We start from the raw sequence: 17,170 nt of genomic DNA, 5'->3' as shown, positions 1-17,170 counted from the left end.
GCGAGTTGGCCTTGGACGAGGACAGTCGGACCACTTTTGACTAAGATCGAATGACCTTTTATTGAAAAGACACAGCGTGAGACTCAGACTTGAAACTATGGATGCAAAATGATGCATGCAATGCTTATGCAAAAATAGACATGAATTTTTTATTTATCGAAGAACTTGTCTAAGTAATTGTAAACATCATAAGGTACATTGTTTCATTTGCTAATTTGAAAAAAAAACGGTTCCCTTAGGAACAAAAGCAATGCCAAAGACAATGTCCTCGACAAAGCAAAGGTCTAGTTTAAGACTTTTAAAATTGTATTCCTTGGTGTCCCTCTTTATACGGTCCATACCTCTGATGTTTACAAGAACGTATCTAAGTCCTTTGATATTAATGAGAAAAAAGTTTTTTTATGAATGAATGCATGTATGCATGATTATGCTACACAAACGGTGAAAACACAGTGAGGTTAGGCCCATAATGATGGAATCAAGGGTAAAAACGCCATTGGTAAGGACTATGGTTTTCAAATGTACCTGTATCACGGGTTCTACCAAATTCCCAGAGTTATCAACCACTTCCGAACACTATCAGGTTACGGAAATACTTCCGTTCCAATAATGTTCGTAAGAAAGTCTCGTCTGAGTGTGGTATCGCGTGTCAACTAAACCAAGATTACTCATGATTAGCCACCGCACCACGTCCTAAAAGGCCAAGAGGGGTTAAAGGTAACTAAAGGTCCTCAACTTTCGACAGTCACTTGAAAATAACATGCCAAACACGAATACTCATGCCAACATAGTATACTTCCAAGATCCCTCAGTTGAGTGGGATTATCACATGTGTCACAAACCAAAATTCACTCTTGGCAAGGCACTATGATTATACCACCGTCCTATCTTAAATTTCTCTCAAGTCCGGGTTAGGACTTATCTCACCACTCACGTTTAAAAGAAGGAAGAAAGAAGAAGAAGGGAGAACATATATACATGTATTGCCATCTTTTATTTTTTGCTTTTTAAGCCAGTTATAGCACAAAGGATTAAATAAAGCCAAGTTAGGCTTAACCCTCTTAGGGGGTATCCCCAGTGAAGTCGCCATTTCTGTCGCGTCATTTTTCGGAGATCAAGGCTATTTGATTAGCTTATTGACTCACTAAATTATTTCACGACTGAACATTTAATTTTTAAGAAAAGGGGAAAAAGTTCAAACACCCCACATTTTGAAAAGATTTAGGGTTCGGGGGTTAGTTACATAAAGGGAAGGTGTTAGCACCCTTTATGTCCGTAGTACTCTACGGGAACCTCTTGGTTTTATTTAATTAATGTGCTATAACTTGCTTGTTTTGAAAAAAAAAATGGAATTTTAAAATGAAAAAAAGAAAGGAGACCTAGTTTATCTACATTTAATTGATTTGGAAGGACGAGTGTCCTCTGCCTACGTACCCGTGAGGGATCAAAACCTCGTAGTTCGGGGTAGAAACTGACGTTTGATTGGTTGAGTGTTTTTTATTAGTTTTTTGAAAAAGGTTTTAAAGTAAAAAAAAGCCAAGTGGCAAAAATGGAATTGGTTTGTATTTTTTAATATTGAAAAGAAGAGACTTGAAGTAGAATTTAGATTGATTAATGTTTGATTAAGAAAATAAAATGAAAAAAAGACGGTCACTTGATTTAGGATCAAGGTTTATTTAGAAAATATTTTTGTGTTTTTGAACTATTTGCATGTTTTTGTTGTTTTTGAGTAATTGGACTAAAATTAAACTAACGGAGCAGAAAAGTAAAGCGTAGGTACCTTATGGCAGCGTTGGACCACCACAAGGACCTTTTACCTAATCTAGCAACATAAAGAAAGGCATACACGCACGCACGCACACATGCACCTAACTATTACATTAAACCTAGGATACATGCTATGGTCTGCGAGAAAATAAATATGCATAATAATATTTACATCGAGCCTAAATATACATTCTAAAGTATGCGAAGAAATAAATATCTATGATAAATTTACATTAAGCCTAAATGTACATTCTAAAGTATGCGAAGAAATAAATATGCAGGATAAATTTACATTCTAATAATCTAAAATGCTTAACAAAAATAAATAAATGACAAGAAATAAATAAATAAGATAAAGAAACAAAATAATGTAATAGACCTAACCTAATAAAATTAGAATGTGAAAGTAATACGTAAAAATGCGAGATAGAACTAAATATGCATGAAGAAGTAAGTAAAAATGAATAAAATGCAGAGAAGGGGGTGCAGAAGAGCATGTGTGTGTGTGTGTGCAGGGAGTAGTGAAAAAAAGCAACAGGAAAAGGCAGCTGGGCCTTGCTAGATTCCGAAATGGGCATGGGTAAGCCTACTGGGTCGGTTCTGCATGGGTAGTGGGTTAGTGTGGACTAGTTGGGTCAAGGTAGTGTGCACATATATAAGGGTTTGTTATGCTTATCTCTTCATTACAAAACCTGCACTCCCTCTCTCTAACTTAGATTGCTATCCCTTCTCTCACTATATTTGTTCTTTCTTTCCCGTTCCCGATTTCTTTTTATTCCCCTTTTTTTTATTTATTTTTTTTGGTTGAATCCTTCTCTTCCTACCCTGCTCTTCTTATTCCTAAACCTAAAGATCCCATCCGAAACTAAAAAAAAAAAATCCTAAGAAGCTTAGGTCTAAAAAGAGACAAACACAAAAGAAGACTCACCTTTTCTCGTTTTCAATTCCGGCTTTGGTATTACCGTTGTGAACTTTGGCCGCTGGATTTGCGAGTTATGGACACCGTTTTGGTCGGTTTGGCTCGTCGGTGGTGTCGCTGGGTCCGTCGGTTGACTTTGGCTCCGTCGTCGTTTGAATCGGCAGTGTGTTCGAATTTGAAGCGGCTGGTTTGGAATATTGATGGAGGTTTGTTGCGATTCTGCTTGCTGGTGTTGTTAATGGATTTGTGTAGTTGCTGGTGCCGCAACTGCCTTCATGAATGAGGTGGGGTGAAGGTTTTGTGTTAAGTTTTGGGTGTTGGTCGATCGGTTGAGATGAATTGTGCGTGAATTGTTGTTGTGTTTGGCTTGGTAACGGTGGGGTTTGATTTGTGTGTGACAGTTTGTGTAAGGTTTGATTGATGATTGGTATGAGGATGAAATTGATTTTGAATCAGTTTGTGGTTCACTGTTGTGGTATTAAGAACTTAGTTGCTTGCAGGTTTTTGATTTGTGCGTTTGAAATTTTCTTTGGCTGTGTGGTTCGATAGGTGATGATCTGAAGTATTGAAAGTTGTTGCGAAATTGTGTGTTGGTTTGCAGGTTTTTTTTGATTGAGTTTCGGCCTCCCGTGTATGTTGTTTCAATGTTCCTTTTATAGCATCAGGACTTAGTTTAGGGTTTGTTGAAGACGAACAGGGAAATCTGTGGCTTGGGCAGGAGAACAGCAGTGTTTGTTACATATTTGGCTGCAGATAAGCGCTTGACAGCTTGCACTTGGATTGAGACATTTTTGGATTTGAACAAAATAAACAAAAAGAACTTGGACCTATTTTGACACTAAACACTTAAAAATAAGAAAAAAAGAAATAAAAACTAAATTAATAAATAGATAAATAAATGAAAAAGAATAAAAATTGGATTTATCTAAAAGGAAACAAAAGAGTTAAAAGAGATAATGACTAAATTAAAAAAAAAAGTTAAAATTAATTAATAAAAATTTACATAAAAGATGGAATTTAAAATTAAAAAAAATAGAGAGACGAGGGTCCGACTCGGAATCAAAAATGAGGTATTTTAAAATACCTCTGCCGAGATTTTCACTGAAAAAGTCAGAGACTAATCAGGGTCACGCGACAGGTGTCAGTGGGGATGTAGGATCCTTAGGTAAAAAATTGGGGTATGACACTTACGTTAGGGTGATCGCTTATCGCCTTTTTTATTTCTTTTGGCGGCGGCGGGTCTAAATGTTCTGATGAAGGCGGTGGTGGATTCACAATTGTTTCAAGGATACAAATTTGGTGCGAATGAGGGATTAACTGTCTCCCATTTGCAATTTGTTGATGATACGTTACTAATTGGGGAGAAGAGTTGGGGGAATGTTCGAGCTTTGCGAGCTGTGTTGGTGCTATTTGAAAGTGTGTCTGGTTTAAAAGTAAATTTTCATAAAAGCATGTTGTCTGGCATTAATATTAGTGACTCTTGGTTGGGGGCCGCAGCTACGGTGTTGAATTGTAAGGTGGGGAGGGTGCCTTTTGTGTATCTGGGCCTTCCTGTTGGAGGGGATGCTAGGAGATTGTCATTTTGGGATCCTGTTGTTAATAGTATTGCGAAGAGACTGTCTGGTTGGAAGAGTAGATTTTTTTCTTTTGGTGGTCGTCTGATTCTCATTAAGTCTGTCCTATCTTCTCTACCTGTTTGTGCTATTTCCTTCTTCAAAGCTCTGTCAGGTATAATCTCTTCTATTGAATCGTTGTTTAATAAAAAATTTGGGGGGGGGGGGGGGGTGAGGATACTAGGTAAACTTTTTGGATTAGTTGGAATTCTATTTGTGTCCGTAAAGAGGAAGGAGGTTTGTGGGTTAAGAGGATGAGAGAGTTTAATTTGGCCCTTTTAGGTAAATGGTGTTGGAGGATGTTAGTTGATAGAGAGGTGGTATAAGGTGTTGTTGGCCCGTTATGGCGAGGAGGATGGCTTGTTGAAGGAAGGGGGCGGCGGGGTTCTGGTTGGTGGAGGGATCTTGTCAGTTTACGTGATCATGGTGGGGGTGTTGGTGGAGGATGGTTTCGTGATAGTGTGTCCAGAATTGTGGGTAATGGGAGGGACACTTATTTTTGGACTGATCTGTGGGTAGGAGGTATAGCATTATCGGTGCGGTTTAGACGCTTGTATGATCTAAGTGTCAATAAAAATTGTACGGTGGAGGAAATGGTTGGGTTGGGTTTGGAGGATGGTGGAGACGCGTGGCATTGGAGGTGGAGATTGTGGGATTAGGAGGAGGAGTTAGTGGGGGAGTGTTGGATGTTGCTCTCTAATGTTTCTTTGCATGTCACAATGTCAGATAGGTGGAGATGGCATCTTGATAATACAGGTAGCTTTACAGTCCGTTCGGTTTATGATATGATGTCTGCTGATGGTAGCAACACTGTGAGTGAGGCTGTAGAGTTGATTTGGAATCGTCATGTGCCATTGAAGGTATCAATCTTAGCTTGGCGACTTCTCCGAAATAGGTTGCCAACTAAGGCAAATTTTCTGGCTCGTGGTATGCTTGCTCATGATGTGCAACTGTGTGTTTCTGGATGTAGGGAAGTGGAAACTACTCAACATTTATTTGTTTCCTGTCCCATATTCGGAGAGTTATGGCATCTTGTCCGACTTTGGATTGGGGTTTGTGGGGTGGATCCGTTTGATATTGTTGATCACTTTATTTAGTTTACATACTTGACAGGTGGGGCAATGTCAAGACGCTCCTTTATGCAACTTTTGTGGCTGCTGTGTGTGTGGGTGTTGTGGTCTGAACATAATAATAGACAATTTAACAACACCAAAAAAACTAGTCATCAATTGTTAGAAAAGGTTCAACTTCATTCGTATTGGTGGATGAAGGCAGCCAATTCTGTTTTTGCGTTTGGGGTTCATAGTTGGCTGACTTGCCCTCTTCTTTGCTTCGGCATAGGGTAGCTGTACTTTATTGTTACTGTTGTCTGTTGTGACTGAACTTATGTTGTATTTTGCTCACTTTCTTCTAGCACGCCTTGTGCGGAAGTAGTGATGCTTTTGATGTTTATATAAAAGTTTCATTTTTGCCTCTTCAAAAAAAAAAAAATACCCACCATTCTTTCATGGGTATCCTAGTTGTCACCATGTTATAGATAAAAAAAAATCAGTTAAAGCATACAGCGTGAATTTTTATTAAAAAGTGTGAACTAACATTGGTTAAATAAAATTTAGAGGGACTAAAGTTCAAAGAAAAAATTTAGAAGGATTAGAGGCAAAAGTTAATATATTTATAGCAACTCAGAATACATATTTAACCCTAAAAATAAAAACACCATGTAAAATTTGTAATTGGGCGTCCTATCTAGACACATAATTTTTTTTTCAGAAATGCTATATAGTACGAAATCTTTTTATACGGAAAACAACGAATGCACTTGTTGTTGACGTGTTATTACAGTTTTATCCTTAATTCATTTCTATATGACCACCTTACCCTTGAATTGTTAGTGTTGTTGTTGTTTCGTCAAATCCCGTACTGCATAGCAGTGGTCTTTTTTTTATCAAGTAGTTAGGTGGCTAGAAATTCACCTCTTCAGATTAATAAGTAGGGTGTCCGCAGTTCGAATCATAACTTCTATATATGTTATGCAATGTATTTATCAACTTAACTAAACTCACATGAGCGAAACACATGATTTAAATGGAAAATTGTTCTTTTTTTTTACAAGAATTAAACGGAGGATTTATAGTTTTAGAATTTTGTAGCGGTCATTTGTCCGTTTATTTAAAAATTTCGAGCAAGTATTGAGAAATGGAAAATGTTAAGGTGCATATTAAAGAACTTAAAATTAGGGGTGTTCAAAACCGAACCAATCCAATAGAAAAACCGCAAACCGAACCAATCCAAACCGAAACCGCAAAAAATCGTATTTGGTTTGGATGTATTCGGATCAATTTTTTACTCAACCGCATGGTTTGGTTTGAGATTTTGATTTTACCAACCAAACCAAACCAAACCAAACCACAATATAAGAAAAACACTAATTAAATATATATCACTTGAACCAATACTCATAGAGACTCAATGGAAATTTTAATAAAATGACATATTATTTCTCTTGTTAAGTTTGTTCTTTGCTTTTTCTTTCAAAAATGTATATGTACTACTTGAACTCTTAGAGAATGATAAAATCTTTAGTCTTTTGTATTTCTTACAAAATAGAATTACTTTTTGTCCGCATTTAAAGTTGGTCTACGCAGTTGGGAACATTGTTGGATGAAAATAAAGAGTAGTGATATTTTAACAACCATTTTGCTACAACCTTTGAGACAACTTTGTTGTTCTCTCTTCTCATTGGTCAAAAACAATAGAGAGAAAAAGGAAGAGATAAAATAAAAACGGGGAATCAGTCACTTTAGTCCCTGAATGGGAAATGAGTATCAATTTAGTCCCTGAATGCAAACAAATTGCAAAACAGTCATTGAATGTAGACTTGTTGGTCAATTTCAGGGACTAAAGTGACTAAAGGAGTTTACATTCAGGGACTAAATTGACTAACGGAGTCTGCATTCATGGACTAAATTGACTAACAGAGTCTACATTCAGGGACTATTTTGCAATTTATCTGTATTCATGGACTAAAGTGACGACTCCTTTCCTATTCAGGGACTAGCAGAGTGACTAATCTCCCGAATAAAAACATAATGTGAGTATGAGAGAGAGAAAGTTATACAAAAGTTGTACCAAAATGGTTGTACAAATATCATTTCTCGAAAATAAAATTGTAATGTTGGATGAAATTTAAATCATTGCTGAAAATATGTTGCGGTTTAGCTTTTTAATTTAATTTTAATGTTGGAAATAAAAAAAATTATTGTCTAAATAAACCGCACGAACCGATATAATCCAATCGCATTGGATTGGTTTGGTTTGGTTTGGATTTTATTTTAAAAATCAACTGAACCAAACCAAACCGCATATTTATTTATCTTGCAGTTCGGATGACTTTTAACCTCAAAACCGAACCAAACAACGCCGCGAACACCCCTACTTTTTTTTTGGTAGTAGCTGGGGTTTGAACCCCGGACCTTGCATACTTTATGCATTGTCCCAACTAACTGAGCTAAGTTCACGAGGACGAAAAAATAAAATAGAGATGTAGTTTCAAAGTCGTATATTCAATTTCCAAAACAAAATTAAAATTAAAATTCAAAACAAATTTTTTATTTTTGTATTTATTTTTTTAGGTGAATATATTTTTGTATAAATTTTTTTTAGGTGAATATATTTTTTGTATAAATTTAGTATAAAGACAAACTATTTTTGTATAAATTTAGTATAAAGACAAACCTTTCAAAAAATATATGTTTGAAGAGTTTTAAAAGCGTCATAATCTTTTTGAAATAGTGTATGAATATCCACGTAATATCTCAAACGTATTCGATAATATATTTTTCTAGAAAAAATAAATACTGCATCTTCGTCCCTAATTATAAGAAAATCAATAGTAATATTAAATTTGTTTGTAATTACTATTATTTTACAATTTTATCCTTTAAGTAGGAAAGTAAGTTTATGTTTTCAACGTAGTATTTATCGTTAATTGTAAAAAAAAAGAATGTAAAATAAATAGAGGTTTGTTGATAAAGAAATAATTAATCGAGTTGGAGATACAAAATTAATCTTATAAAAAAGATACAAAAAAATTTCTCAAAAAAGTAGTATGATTAAGAACAGAGGTAAGCATTATACTTTCTCCGGTCGCATCTATCTATAGACTAGTATTTTCTTTTGATAATTTGGAGACAATTTTGGGTTTTGACTCACTAATTTCTCCAAGTCAATAATCTATTTGGAGTCATCATTAAAACAAATTGATATCTGCCAACTGCCACCGGTCCAAAGCCAAAACGCGCTTCTCATTTTCACCGCTTTCTACTTTTTCTTCTTTAAATCATTACAACTTTTCCCTCTTCCAATTCAATCTTTTCTAAAAAAAAAACAATGGATTTTAAACCAAACCCATTCATCACTCTTTTTCTCTTTCTGCTATTTTCTTCCATTTTCTCACCCATTTTCTCAGCTGCCAATAAACCCTTTAGCACCGATAAGGCTCCCCGCGTTGGTTCTTCTGCTGTTTTCCGTGTTCATGGCAATGTTTACCCTCTTGGGTATGTCTTCTGTGATTCCTTTGACTCTTTCTTGATTTTCTTTCTGGATAACTTTGTTAGATGATTGTGTTTTGATTTGATATATGTTTATTCGTTTTGAACAATTTTGATGTGTGATTTTGTTTCTTATTTTTTAGGTTAGTTTCTTAGTGAATTTCATATCTTATCTTGTAGGGTACGTTATTAGGTTCTATATTAGGTCTAACTCAGCTTCACAACCGGCTCGGTTATAGGCTCCGATAACATGTTAGATTTTTATATTTGATCTAATCTCAGTATCACGGGCACTTCACGATACTGACACATGTGATTACTTTCAATTAATTCATTTTTTCAAATTTTGATCAGTGTCGGTGTGTCTTTGTCTGTGTCAACACTTCATAGTTCATAGGGTCTAAACTCATAATAGTCACAAAATTGACTTGTAAATTGAGGGGTGCCACTCATTATAAACTCTAATGTGATGTAGTCTATGTGGAACTTGGGGTTTTTTTTTCCAATATATGTTTAAATAATTTAAAGAAACTAAATTAGATATAGTCTACACATAATTTATATGTTGTTTCATCGAGCTTAATCTAACATTCAATTTCTGTTTTTTTTTTTTTTTTTAAGAGAAAAGAGTGTAGTTTGACTCAACTTTTGAACCTTGTTGTTGTTGTCCTTCTAGGTTGTATGTCCTTTTAAAGTTTCACAAATTGGATTCCCTTTTTGTTTGTACATATGCTTTGTAAGGAAAAAAAACCATGAATCATGATTGTTGGATTTATGAAGTGAATTAATTTTTATTGCAATGTTTAAATTATATTGATTCCATGAACCAAAATGATTTGTGGTTACTGTTTATGTAGGTATTATACTGTGTCTCTCAACATTGGCTATCCTCCAAAGCTTTATGACCTTGATATTGACTCAGGTAGTGACCTCACTTGGGTTCAGTGTGATGCACCATGTAAAGGTTGCACCAAGGTAAAGTCAAATTGCGATTAGACCTCGTTATGAATTCTAGAAGTGGAGGGCTCTACTTAGGAGATTGGATAGACACAAAGGTTAAAAAGTTTGATACATCAAAATCTCCTTTGTGCCCGTCCCTTTCGTATGTAGAGTCATCTATTTGTTTGAGAAATGGAGAGGATTTCAAGTTCAACTCAATGCTGACCCATCCTTAACATCAACTCATAACATGTTGTCAATCTCTGCAGCCTCGTGATCAGCTTTATAAACCCAACAACAACCTTGTGCAATGTGTGGACCAGTTGTGTGCTGGAGTGCATTTAACATCAGACCATCACTGTTCTTCCCCAGATGAACAGTGTGACTATGAGGTTGAGTATGCAGATCAGGGATCCTCTCTGGGGGTCCTTGTCCGAGACTACGTTCCTCTTCAATTCACTAATGGATCTGTTATACGCCCAAGAATAGCCTTTGGGTGAGTTTTTTGTTTCCATCCTTTTGATTATCAGTGGCTGCATTGCATCTACTACTTACATAGTTTGTAATGGTGAACTTAAGCTCATGGTTTTAAATTGCGGTCGCGGCACTGAGAACCTTTATAATATGAGAAAATGCATCCGATCAGTTAAAATTGTGGTTGCTTTGCTGCTGCAGAGACCTCAAAATATTATATAACAGCTGCAATTGCGGACCACAATTTAAAATCATGTTTATGTTAGTAATAGGACTCCTAAGGGCAGAAGTTATAGAATAATAGTAGTTTATTTAATAATATTATAAATAAGTAACTGTTACTTGTGTGTAGTAATTGCTGTCTACTAAACTTCTATGTAACAGCTATAGGACTTAGTATTATAAATAAGATGCAGAGGAAAAGAAAGGTATTCAGGGATTGGGATAAAGGATTGGTAGGGAGAGACCAAGCTCTCAAATTCTTGGAGGGGAGAGAACCAAGACTCTCTAATTTCTTGGGATTATATTGTAATCTTACTGTTAGTTTATATTTTGATATCAGTTCCTATCAACTGGTATCAGAGCAGTTCTGATCCTGGGCAAGAAATTCACAGTAGGGGGGAAATGGACATGCCACAATTTGACGGCAGCAGTGACGCTTATTGGTGGTTGATTTGTATTGAGAAACATTTTGATGTCGTGGGAACACAGGAGGGTGAGAAGTTGCTGGAGGCGGTGAAAGCCTTGCGAAACCGTGCTCTCGTATGGTGGCAGTGGTGGAGTCGATGCCATCTGCATGCGAGTTGGCGAGAGTTTCACGTTGCACTACTTTGGCATTTTAAGCCAGAGTATAGAGACCTTCTACCTATATCTGTTGAAGAAGAGGAATCTGGATTGGAATGGGAGTCGTCGACACCTCACACATTAAGCCTTCAATCAGAAGAAACTGATCAAGGAAATTCTGAACTCATTCAGACAGCAGAAGAGAAAAATGAGGAAAAGGTAGAGAATGCAGAAGAAAGGGATGCAGAAAATTCCTCTGTGAATGTCATCATTGTGGAAAAGCAACAAGAGACCAAAGCAGATTTATGCAAATTTCTAGGTATCGACAGACTCTTTTATGAACATGGCGCGAGTATTGTGTTCGAATCGAGGGCGAGATTGCCTAGAAAAACTATCAGAGAGGGATGGGTTTCACTCGAGTTGGACGACCTATCTCCACCGCCGCCAAAGCCGCCAAATCCAAACAAGTTTGTCGTGAAGGGTGGATTGTCATCTGGTTTGAACAAACTGGCGCTATGCCTACTGGTGCCAAAAATACCCCCCCCAAAAGAGAGTGTCTGGTCCATGCATTAGTCATCATGTTTCACACCTTGCTCTGTCACTCTACTTCAAGTTATGGGACCCTGGTGGACACTTATGTTATCCTTCACCTTGAGGACAAGGTGAATCTTTAGGGGGGGAGTATTGTTAGCAATAGGACTCCTAAGGGCAGAAGTTACAGAATATTAGCAGATTGTTTATTTAATATATTATAAATTAGTAACGGTTACATGTGCAGTAACTGCTATCTGCAGTAAAGTTATCTGCACAACTTCTATGTAACTGCTACAGGGACTTGGTATTATAAATAAAGATGTAGAGGAAAAGAAGGGCATTCAGGGATTGGGATAAAGGATTGGTAGGGAAAGACCAAGCTCTCGAATTCTTGGAGGGGAGAGAACCAAGACTCTCTAATTTCTTGGGATTATATTGTAATCTTACTGTTAGTTTATATTTTGATATCAGTTCCTATCAGTTTATGATGGCTAAATAAATGAAGTTAGGGTTATATTGTTCTAAATATAGTTAGCGACACAACAGTCTTTAACTGTTACCTTGATTTCAAATTATTACCACAATTTCTTATTCACCTTCCTGAATAATTGAAATGAGTTTCTTTCATTGATTCATGGCTAGATGTGGATATGATCAAAAGCATTCTGGTCCGACATCCCCACCTTCTACAACAGGAGTCCTTGGCCTTGGCAATGGAAGAACAAGTATTTTGTCCCAGCTTCACTCTCTAGGTCTGATTCGCAATGTAGTAGGTCATTGCTTAAGTGGTCGAGGAGGAGGATATTTGTTCTTTGGAGATGATCTCATTCCCTCATCAGGAGTTGTTTGGGCACCCATGTTACCTAGTTCCTCAGAGTAAGTGTTAATAAAATGTCATTTGTTTTCATCTGACACGTTTTGATTTCATACATATGTATCATCTGTTGTCTCTAATGAGAACTTCCACGCGATTGTTGCTTCAGAAAACACTACAGTTTAGGACCAGCAGAATTGCTTTTCAATGGAAAGCCTACTACTGCTAAGGATCTTGAACTTATTTTCGATAGTGGAAGCTCTTACACATACCTCAATTCCAAAGTTTATCATGCTATTGTTGATCAGGTAAGATAGAAACATGGATGCCTCAACAATATTATTATTATTATTATTATTATTATCGATTACATTGCATGATATGTCCTTAAGATCAATTCGTTATTCCATGATTCAGGTAACTAATGACTTAAAGGGAAACCAGTTGAAAAGAGCAACTGAGGATCCGTCTCTTCCAATTTGTTGGAAGGGGTCAAAGTCTTTCAAAACTGTAAGTGATGTTAAAAACTATTTCAAGCCCTTAGCATTGAGATTCAAAAAAGTGAAGAATTCGCAGATGCTAATACCCCCAGAAGGCTATCTCATTGTCACAGTAAGCACCTTTTAAGACTATGCACAACTTCTCTATATCTGTTGTGAAGGGAAAACAATTGAAATTGCATCTTACATTCTTACTCTGCTGCTGTTCTTTTCCAGAAACATGGAAATGTTTGCTTGGGGATTCTGGATGGTACTGAAGTAGGACTAGGAGACCTTAACATAATAGGAGGTAAGGCATTCCAAGTTTTGGACAGAATGAATATAAGAAATCACGGTTTTATTTAATACTTTGATGTTAATACACTTTCTATCTTTTGCTCTCAACAGACATCTCTTTGCAAGATAAAATGGTGATTTATGACAACGAGAGACAGCAGATTGGATGGATTTCTTCCGATTGTGATAGGATTCCAAAGTTATAAACATATCTATATCTTTTCGTTTTCTTTTATTGTTCGAACGCCAGTAAGTCTTACAAGGATTTCCCCCTTGTTCATTAACAGTATCGATCGTGATTTTGAAGATGATGCTTTTCCACAGCCTTATGCAGCCAATTTTGGTATCTTTGACAACAGGTGCGCTGCATAGTAAATGGGGCTGTTTGGCCGAGGATGTTGAGATGATTTGGATAGTACATATAATTCTATCATTCACAACATATATATGCATAGATTTTTTTTGGTCAACTTGCTACAATGTAAATGCTTCATAAGCTACAATTAATGAATTTGTGAATGATATTCCACGCCCACACAGGCTACACTGAACTACCAATCCTCATTAGAGGTGGTTGTCAGTATTTTGTAAGTATACTAGTAGTAACTTCAGTAAGGATCATATATTTTGTATGGATTGCTACCCTGACTTTGAAACTCCCTTGTAAAACTTCTCCACAGCCGACATGCGAGCTGCAAAATAACCTTAATCATTCATGGCAGGTTAGCCAGTGTTTGTTTCTGCGGCAGCCAATGCTACAAATTGTAGCTTTGTAAAATTCATGGTAATTTTGCTTTGGTACGCGAGAAAACCATCGCAAACAGTCCAAACATGCTATTAGTCTCTAGAGATTACAATATACAACTACCCTGTTTCTCTTGATTTCTTTTTTTTTCCTCCATAAATACTTTTTCATTCAGTGGACAAAACATATATTGTCCAAAAGTATATTTTCGAAGGGCAAATAAAATGTGTGTTTTCGAAGTATACTATGTCTTTGTGGAACATTCGTGGAATCAAGTGTGACCCTTAAACATTGTTAAGTACCTAGGTTCAATGGTGACATCGTTTTTCATTTTTTTCCTTTGGTATTTCCACTTCATTAGTATGTATTTTATGTTATCATGTACGAGCTTTTGTCCTCCATATTTTACTGCTTTCCAATTTTCTACGACAAACAGGGACGGATGCATGTTGGAGCTATATGGGACTATAGCACACACGCACGGTAGCAACTGCAAGTGTTGAACGTGTTTTTTTAGCTATGAAAGTTGGGAAGAGTAACCTATGTAATAAAATGGGTAATCAGTGGCTAAGAGATGTTCTATTAACAATTAGCAATGATGTCATTTTATCTCATTTTCAACAAATGGATAGGTGATGATTTTCATTGTAATGTATTGTATCAAACAATAAGGTAATAATATTTGTGGATTAAAAAAAATAGTTTGTATTACTCCATCCGTCCCGGATTAACTGAGCCAAAAGCTCATTTCACATGTATTAAGAAAAATGTATAAATGAAGAAGAGAGAAAAATAGTTTGAAGTGCACTTGTTAAGTATTGGTGTATTTTCCACTATTATAAATGTAAAGTGGAATATACTCCCTCGGTCCCATATTATAAAGCAACAAAAAAATCACACTTATTAAGAAAACTAAAACATAGTAGTTTGTAACATACTCCCTCCGGTCACTATTATAAGCAAAAGTTAACTTTTTAGGTTCATTTAATAAACGATGTATGTGGTCTACATGTAGACTACATACATCATTTATTGAATGAATCTAAAAAGTGAACTTTTGTTTATAATAGTGACCGGAGGGAGTAGTTTTTTTGTGTTATCTTTGAAATAAGTTTTATAGGAAGGTGTAAAAACAATTTTCATTGGTAGTTGATTATAGAGAAAACGAAAAAGAGAGCAAATTGAATGCACTTTGCATTTAATTTTTCCTTGGAAAAGATAATGTTTTGAAAAAACATAATTAAATATGATAAAAGTTGATTTTTTTCTTATAATTTGGGACAAAAAAATGAGTTTTTTTTTGCTTATAATTTAGGACGGAGGGAGTATTGAATTAGAATGATGAAAGTAGTATTAATTAGAGTTATAAAGGGAAAAAAGAAATTAATATTGTATTGAAAAATGAAATGACTCAGTTATTTTGGGACTTTTTTTTTTGCAAATGGTTCAGTTATTATGGGACGGAGGGAGTATTATTTATTTAAAATTTTAGCTCCACATGCACCTAAAGTCTGGATCCGTCCCTGACGACAAATTCGGTATCCTAACACTCTCCACTACAGTGTCACCATCAAGGCATCAATATTCTTCAGTAGAGTCCTCATGCATCTGCCTATAAACTCTGGCTGCTATACCTTTTTCATATCCTTTTCTAATTTGACCTCCACTAAAAGTTGTCAGATACTGCATCAAATCAATCCTTTGACTACAAAATTACTACAATCTATATCAACATTGTTTTACGTATTGAGCAACACTTTTTTTTAGAGTTAAATGTTATTGGTACTCTTTTTAACTCCAAATTTACAACAACAAAAAAAAATTGTGAGCTTGTAGGAGAATCAATTCCAATTTAATGAGAATTCTCTAAAAAAAAAAAACTTAGGATAATCAAAATGAATGAATTTACTTCAGTCATTTGTAGTCCTTTTTCCCTTCCCTTTAAAATGTCTTTAGATTTTTTTTTTCTTGCAAAAATGTGTGTTTAATCAATATCCATCGAAATCAAAGAAGGTCCTATGAATAAACTTGAATAATTTTTTGTTGTACTCCCTCTGTTTCAAAATATCAATATCCATCGAAATCAAAGAAGGTCCTATGAATAAACTTGAATAATTTTTTGTTGTATTAAGTAAGAGTCTAATTAACTTGTGTTTTAAGGATATATGTCCAATATCAGTTTTGTATTGAAAATAATAACTTTTATACTTTTAAGAATTGAAGTGCACCCCCTTCAAAAAGGAATTTAAATACACGAATTTTAAGACAAAATTATTATATGCAGTACTTTAACATGTGTGGTTAAGACGCGTGTTAGCATTTTTCTTAAGATAAACCTAAAATCTTCAAAATTTTGTTCTTTTTCATTTTTATGATAAGACAAAACTTTGGTTTTTATTTAATTTAAAAAGAAAGACTAAACTAATTGACGTGTTTAATGTTATATCGTACTATTAAATTGTTATTTCGTATTCCCTCCGGTCACTATTATAAGCAAAAGTCCACTTTTTAGATACATTGAATAATTAATGTATCTGGACTAAAAAGTATCTAGATACATTAATTATTCAATGTATCTAAAAAGTGAACTTTTGCTTATAATAGTGACCGGAGGGAATAGTAAGTTTAATGAATTAAATTAATCGACCTCTATGATTTTAAGAATAATTTTGTTGACAAATTCACAATTTGAAGAATTAATAGTAGTCTAAAACAATGATTCACACAATAATAGTACTAGTCTTTTTTTTTTTTTGGAGAGCTTGAATTAAATTGTTCTACTACCTTAAACCATTTGTTAACAAAAAACGATGACTAATTTTTTTAAAGAAAAAAACGATGATTAATTAAGTGTTTACGCTAATCCATTTCCAACATTATACCTCTCGTTAGCAAACAAAAATTGCACAAATCCCATGTACTAACAAAAACAAAAAAGAACAAATCCCAAGCAACAAAAAAAATGGTTAGAAATGGACTCGTGGTCGTAATCATCATAGACATAAACATCGACTGATCCACCCAACTGTTTTTCAGTCTTTCAGTACAACCCGATTCTGACACCTATTTTACCACCCACCAAATAACAGTAGACAGACGCCGTCAATATTAAAATAAGAGAAATGATATTTTGACAGTCACTTTTTGACAATTTTTGAACAACTTTCTCTCTTATACTCACATGATATTGTTATCCTCTCTTTTTCTTTTTCTCTCTCCATTGTTTTTGACCAATAAGAAGTGAGAAAAACAAGGT

At 35.2% G+C, this 17,170-nt stretch overlaps 3 protein-coding genes across 4 annotated transcripts; all 3 read left to right on the top strand.

The window, feature by feature from the left end:
• The first annotated feature begins 3,939 nt into the window (after window positions 1–3,939).
• On the top strand, window positions 3,940–5,374 carry LOC146953174 (uncharacterized). Its single transcript, XM_085741074.1, has 3 exons — window positions 3,940–4,414; window positions 5,026–5,159; window positions 5,270–5,374. The coding sequence occupies exons 1-3, from the start codon at window positions 3,940–3,942 to the stop codon at window positions 5,372–5,374; spliced, it is 714 nt and encodes a 237-aa protein (XP_085597200.1).
• Window positions 5,375–8,666: 3,292 nt separating this feature from the next.
• Window positions 8,667–13,801, top strand: LOC146953172 (aspartic proteinase Asp1-like). Of its 2 annotated transcripts, none has more exons than XM_085708227.1 (9): window positions 8,667–8,855; window positions 9,707–9,824; window positions 10,058–10,284; window positions 12,222–12,455; window positions 12,563–12,701; window positions 12,811–13,005; window positions 13,110–13,182; window positions 13,281–13,368; window positions 13,457–13,801. In XM_085708227.1, the coding sequence occupies exons 1-9, from the start codon at window positions 8,689–8,691 to the stop codon at window positions 13,539–13,541; spliced, it is 1,326 nt and encodes a 441-aa protein (XP_085564353.1). In that variant the 5' UTR covers window positions 8,667–8,688; the 3' UTR covers window positions 13,542–13,801. The 2 variants fall into 2 exon arrangements, with proteins under 2 accessions (XP_085564353.1, XP_085564355.1); XM_085708229.1 differs by having other exon boundaries at window positions 13,281–13,418; window positions 13,529–13,801.
• On the top strand, window positions 10,529–11,765 carry LOC146953173 (uncharacterized). The gene has a single exon (XM_085708233.1). It carries the CDS (start codon window positions 10,887–10,889, stop codon window positions 11,616–11,618), a length of 732 nt encoding a protein of 243 aa, XP_085564359.1. The 5' UTR covers window positions 10,529–10,886; the 3' UTR covers window positions 11,619–11,765.
• Window positions 13,802–17,170: the final 3,369 nt, after the last annotated feature.

Source organism: Medicago sativa, chromosome 1 (assembly GCF_051527215.1).
Source record: "Medicago sativa cultivar Bolivia chromosome 1, Bolivia_mono, whole genome shotgun sequence".
In the NCBI taxonomy this organism is placed as follows: domain Eukaryota; kingdom Viridiplantae; phylum Streptophyta; class Magnoliopsida; order Fabales; family Fabaceae; genus Medicago; species Medicago sativa.
This window is presented reverse-complemented; position numbering and strand designations above follow the sequence as displayed.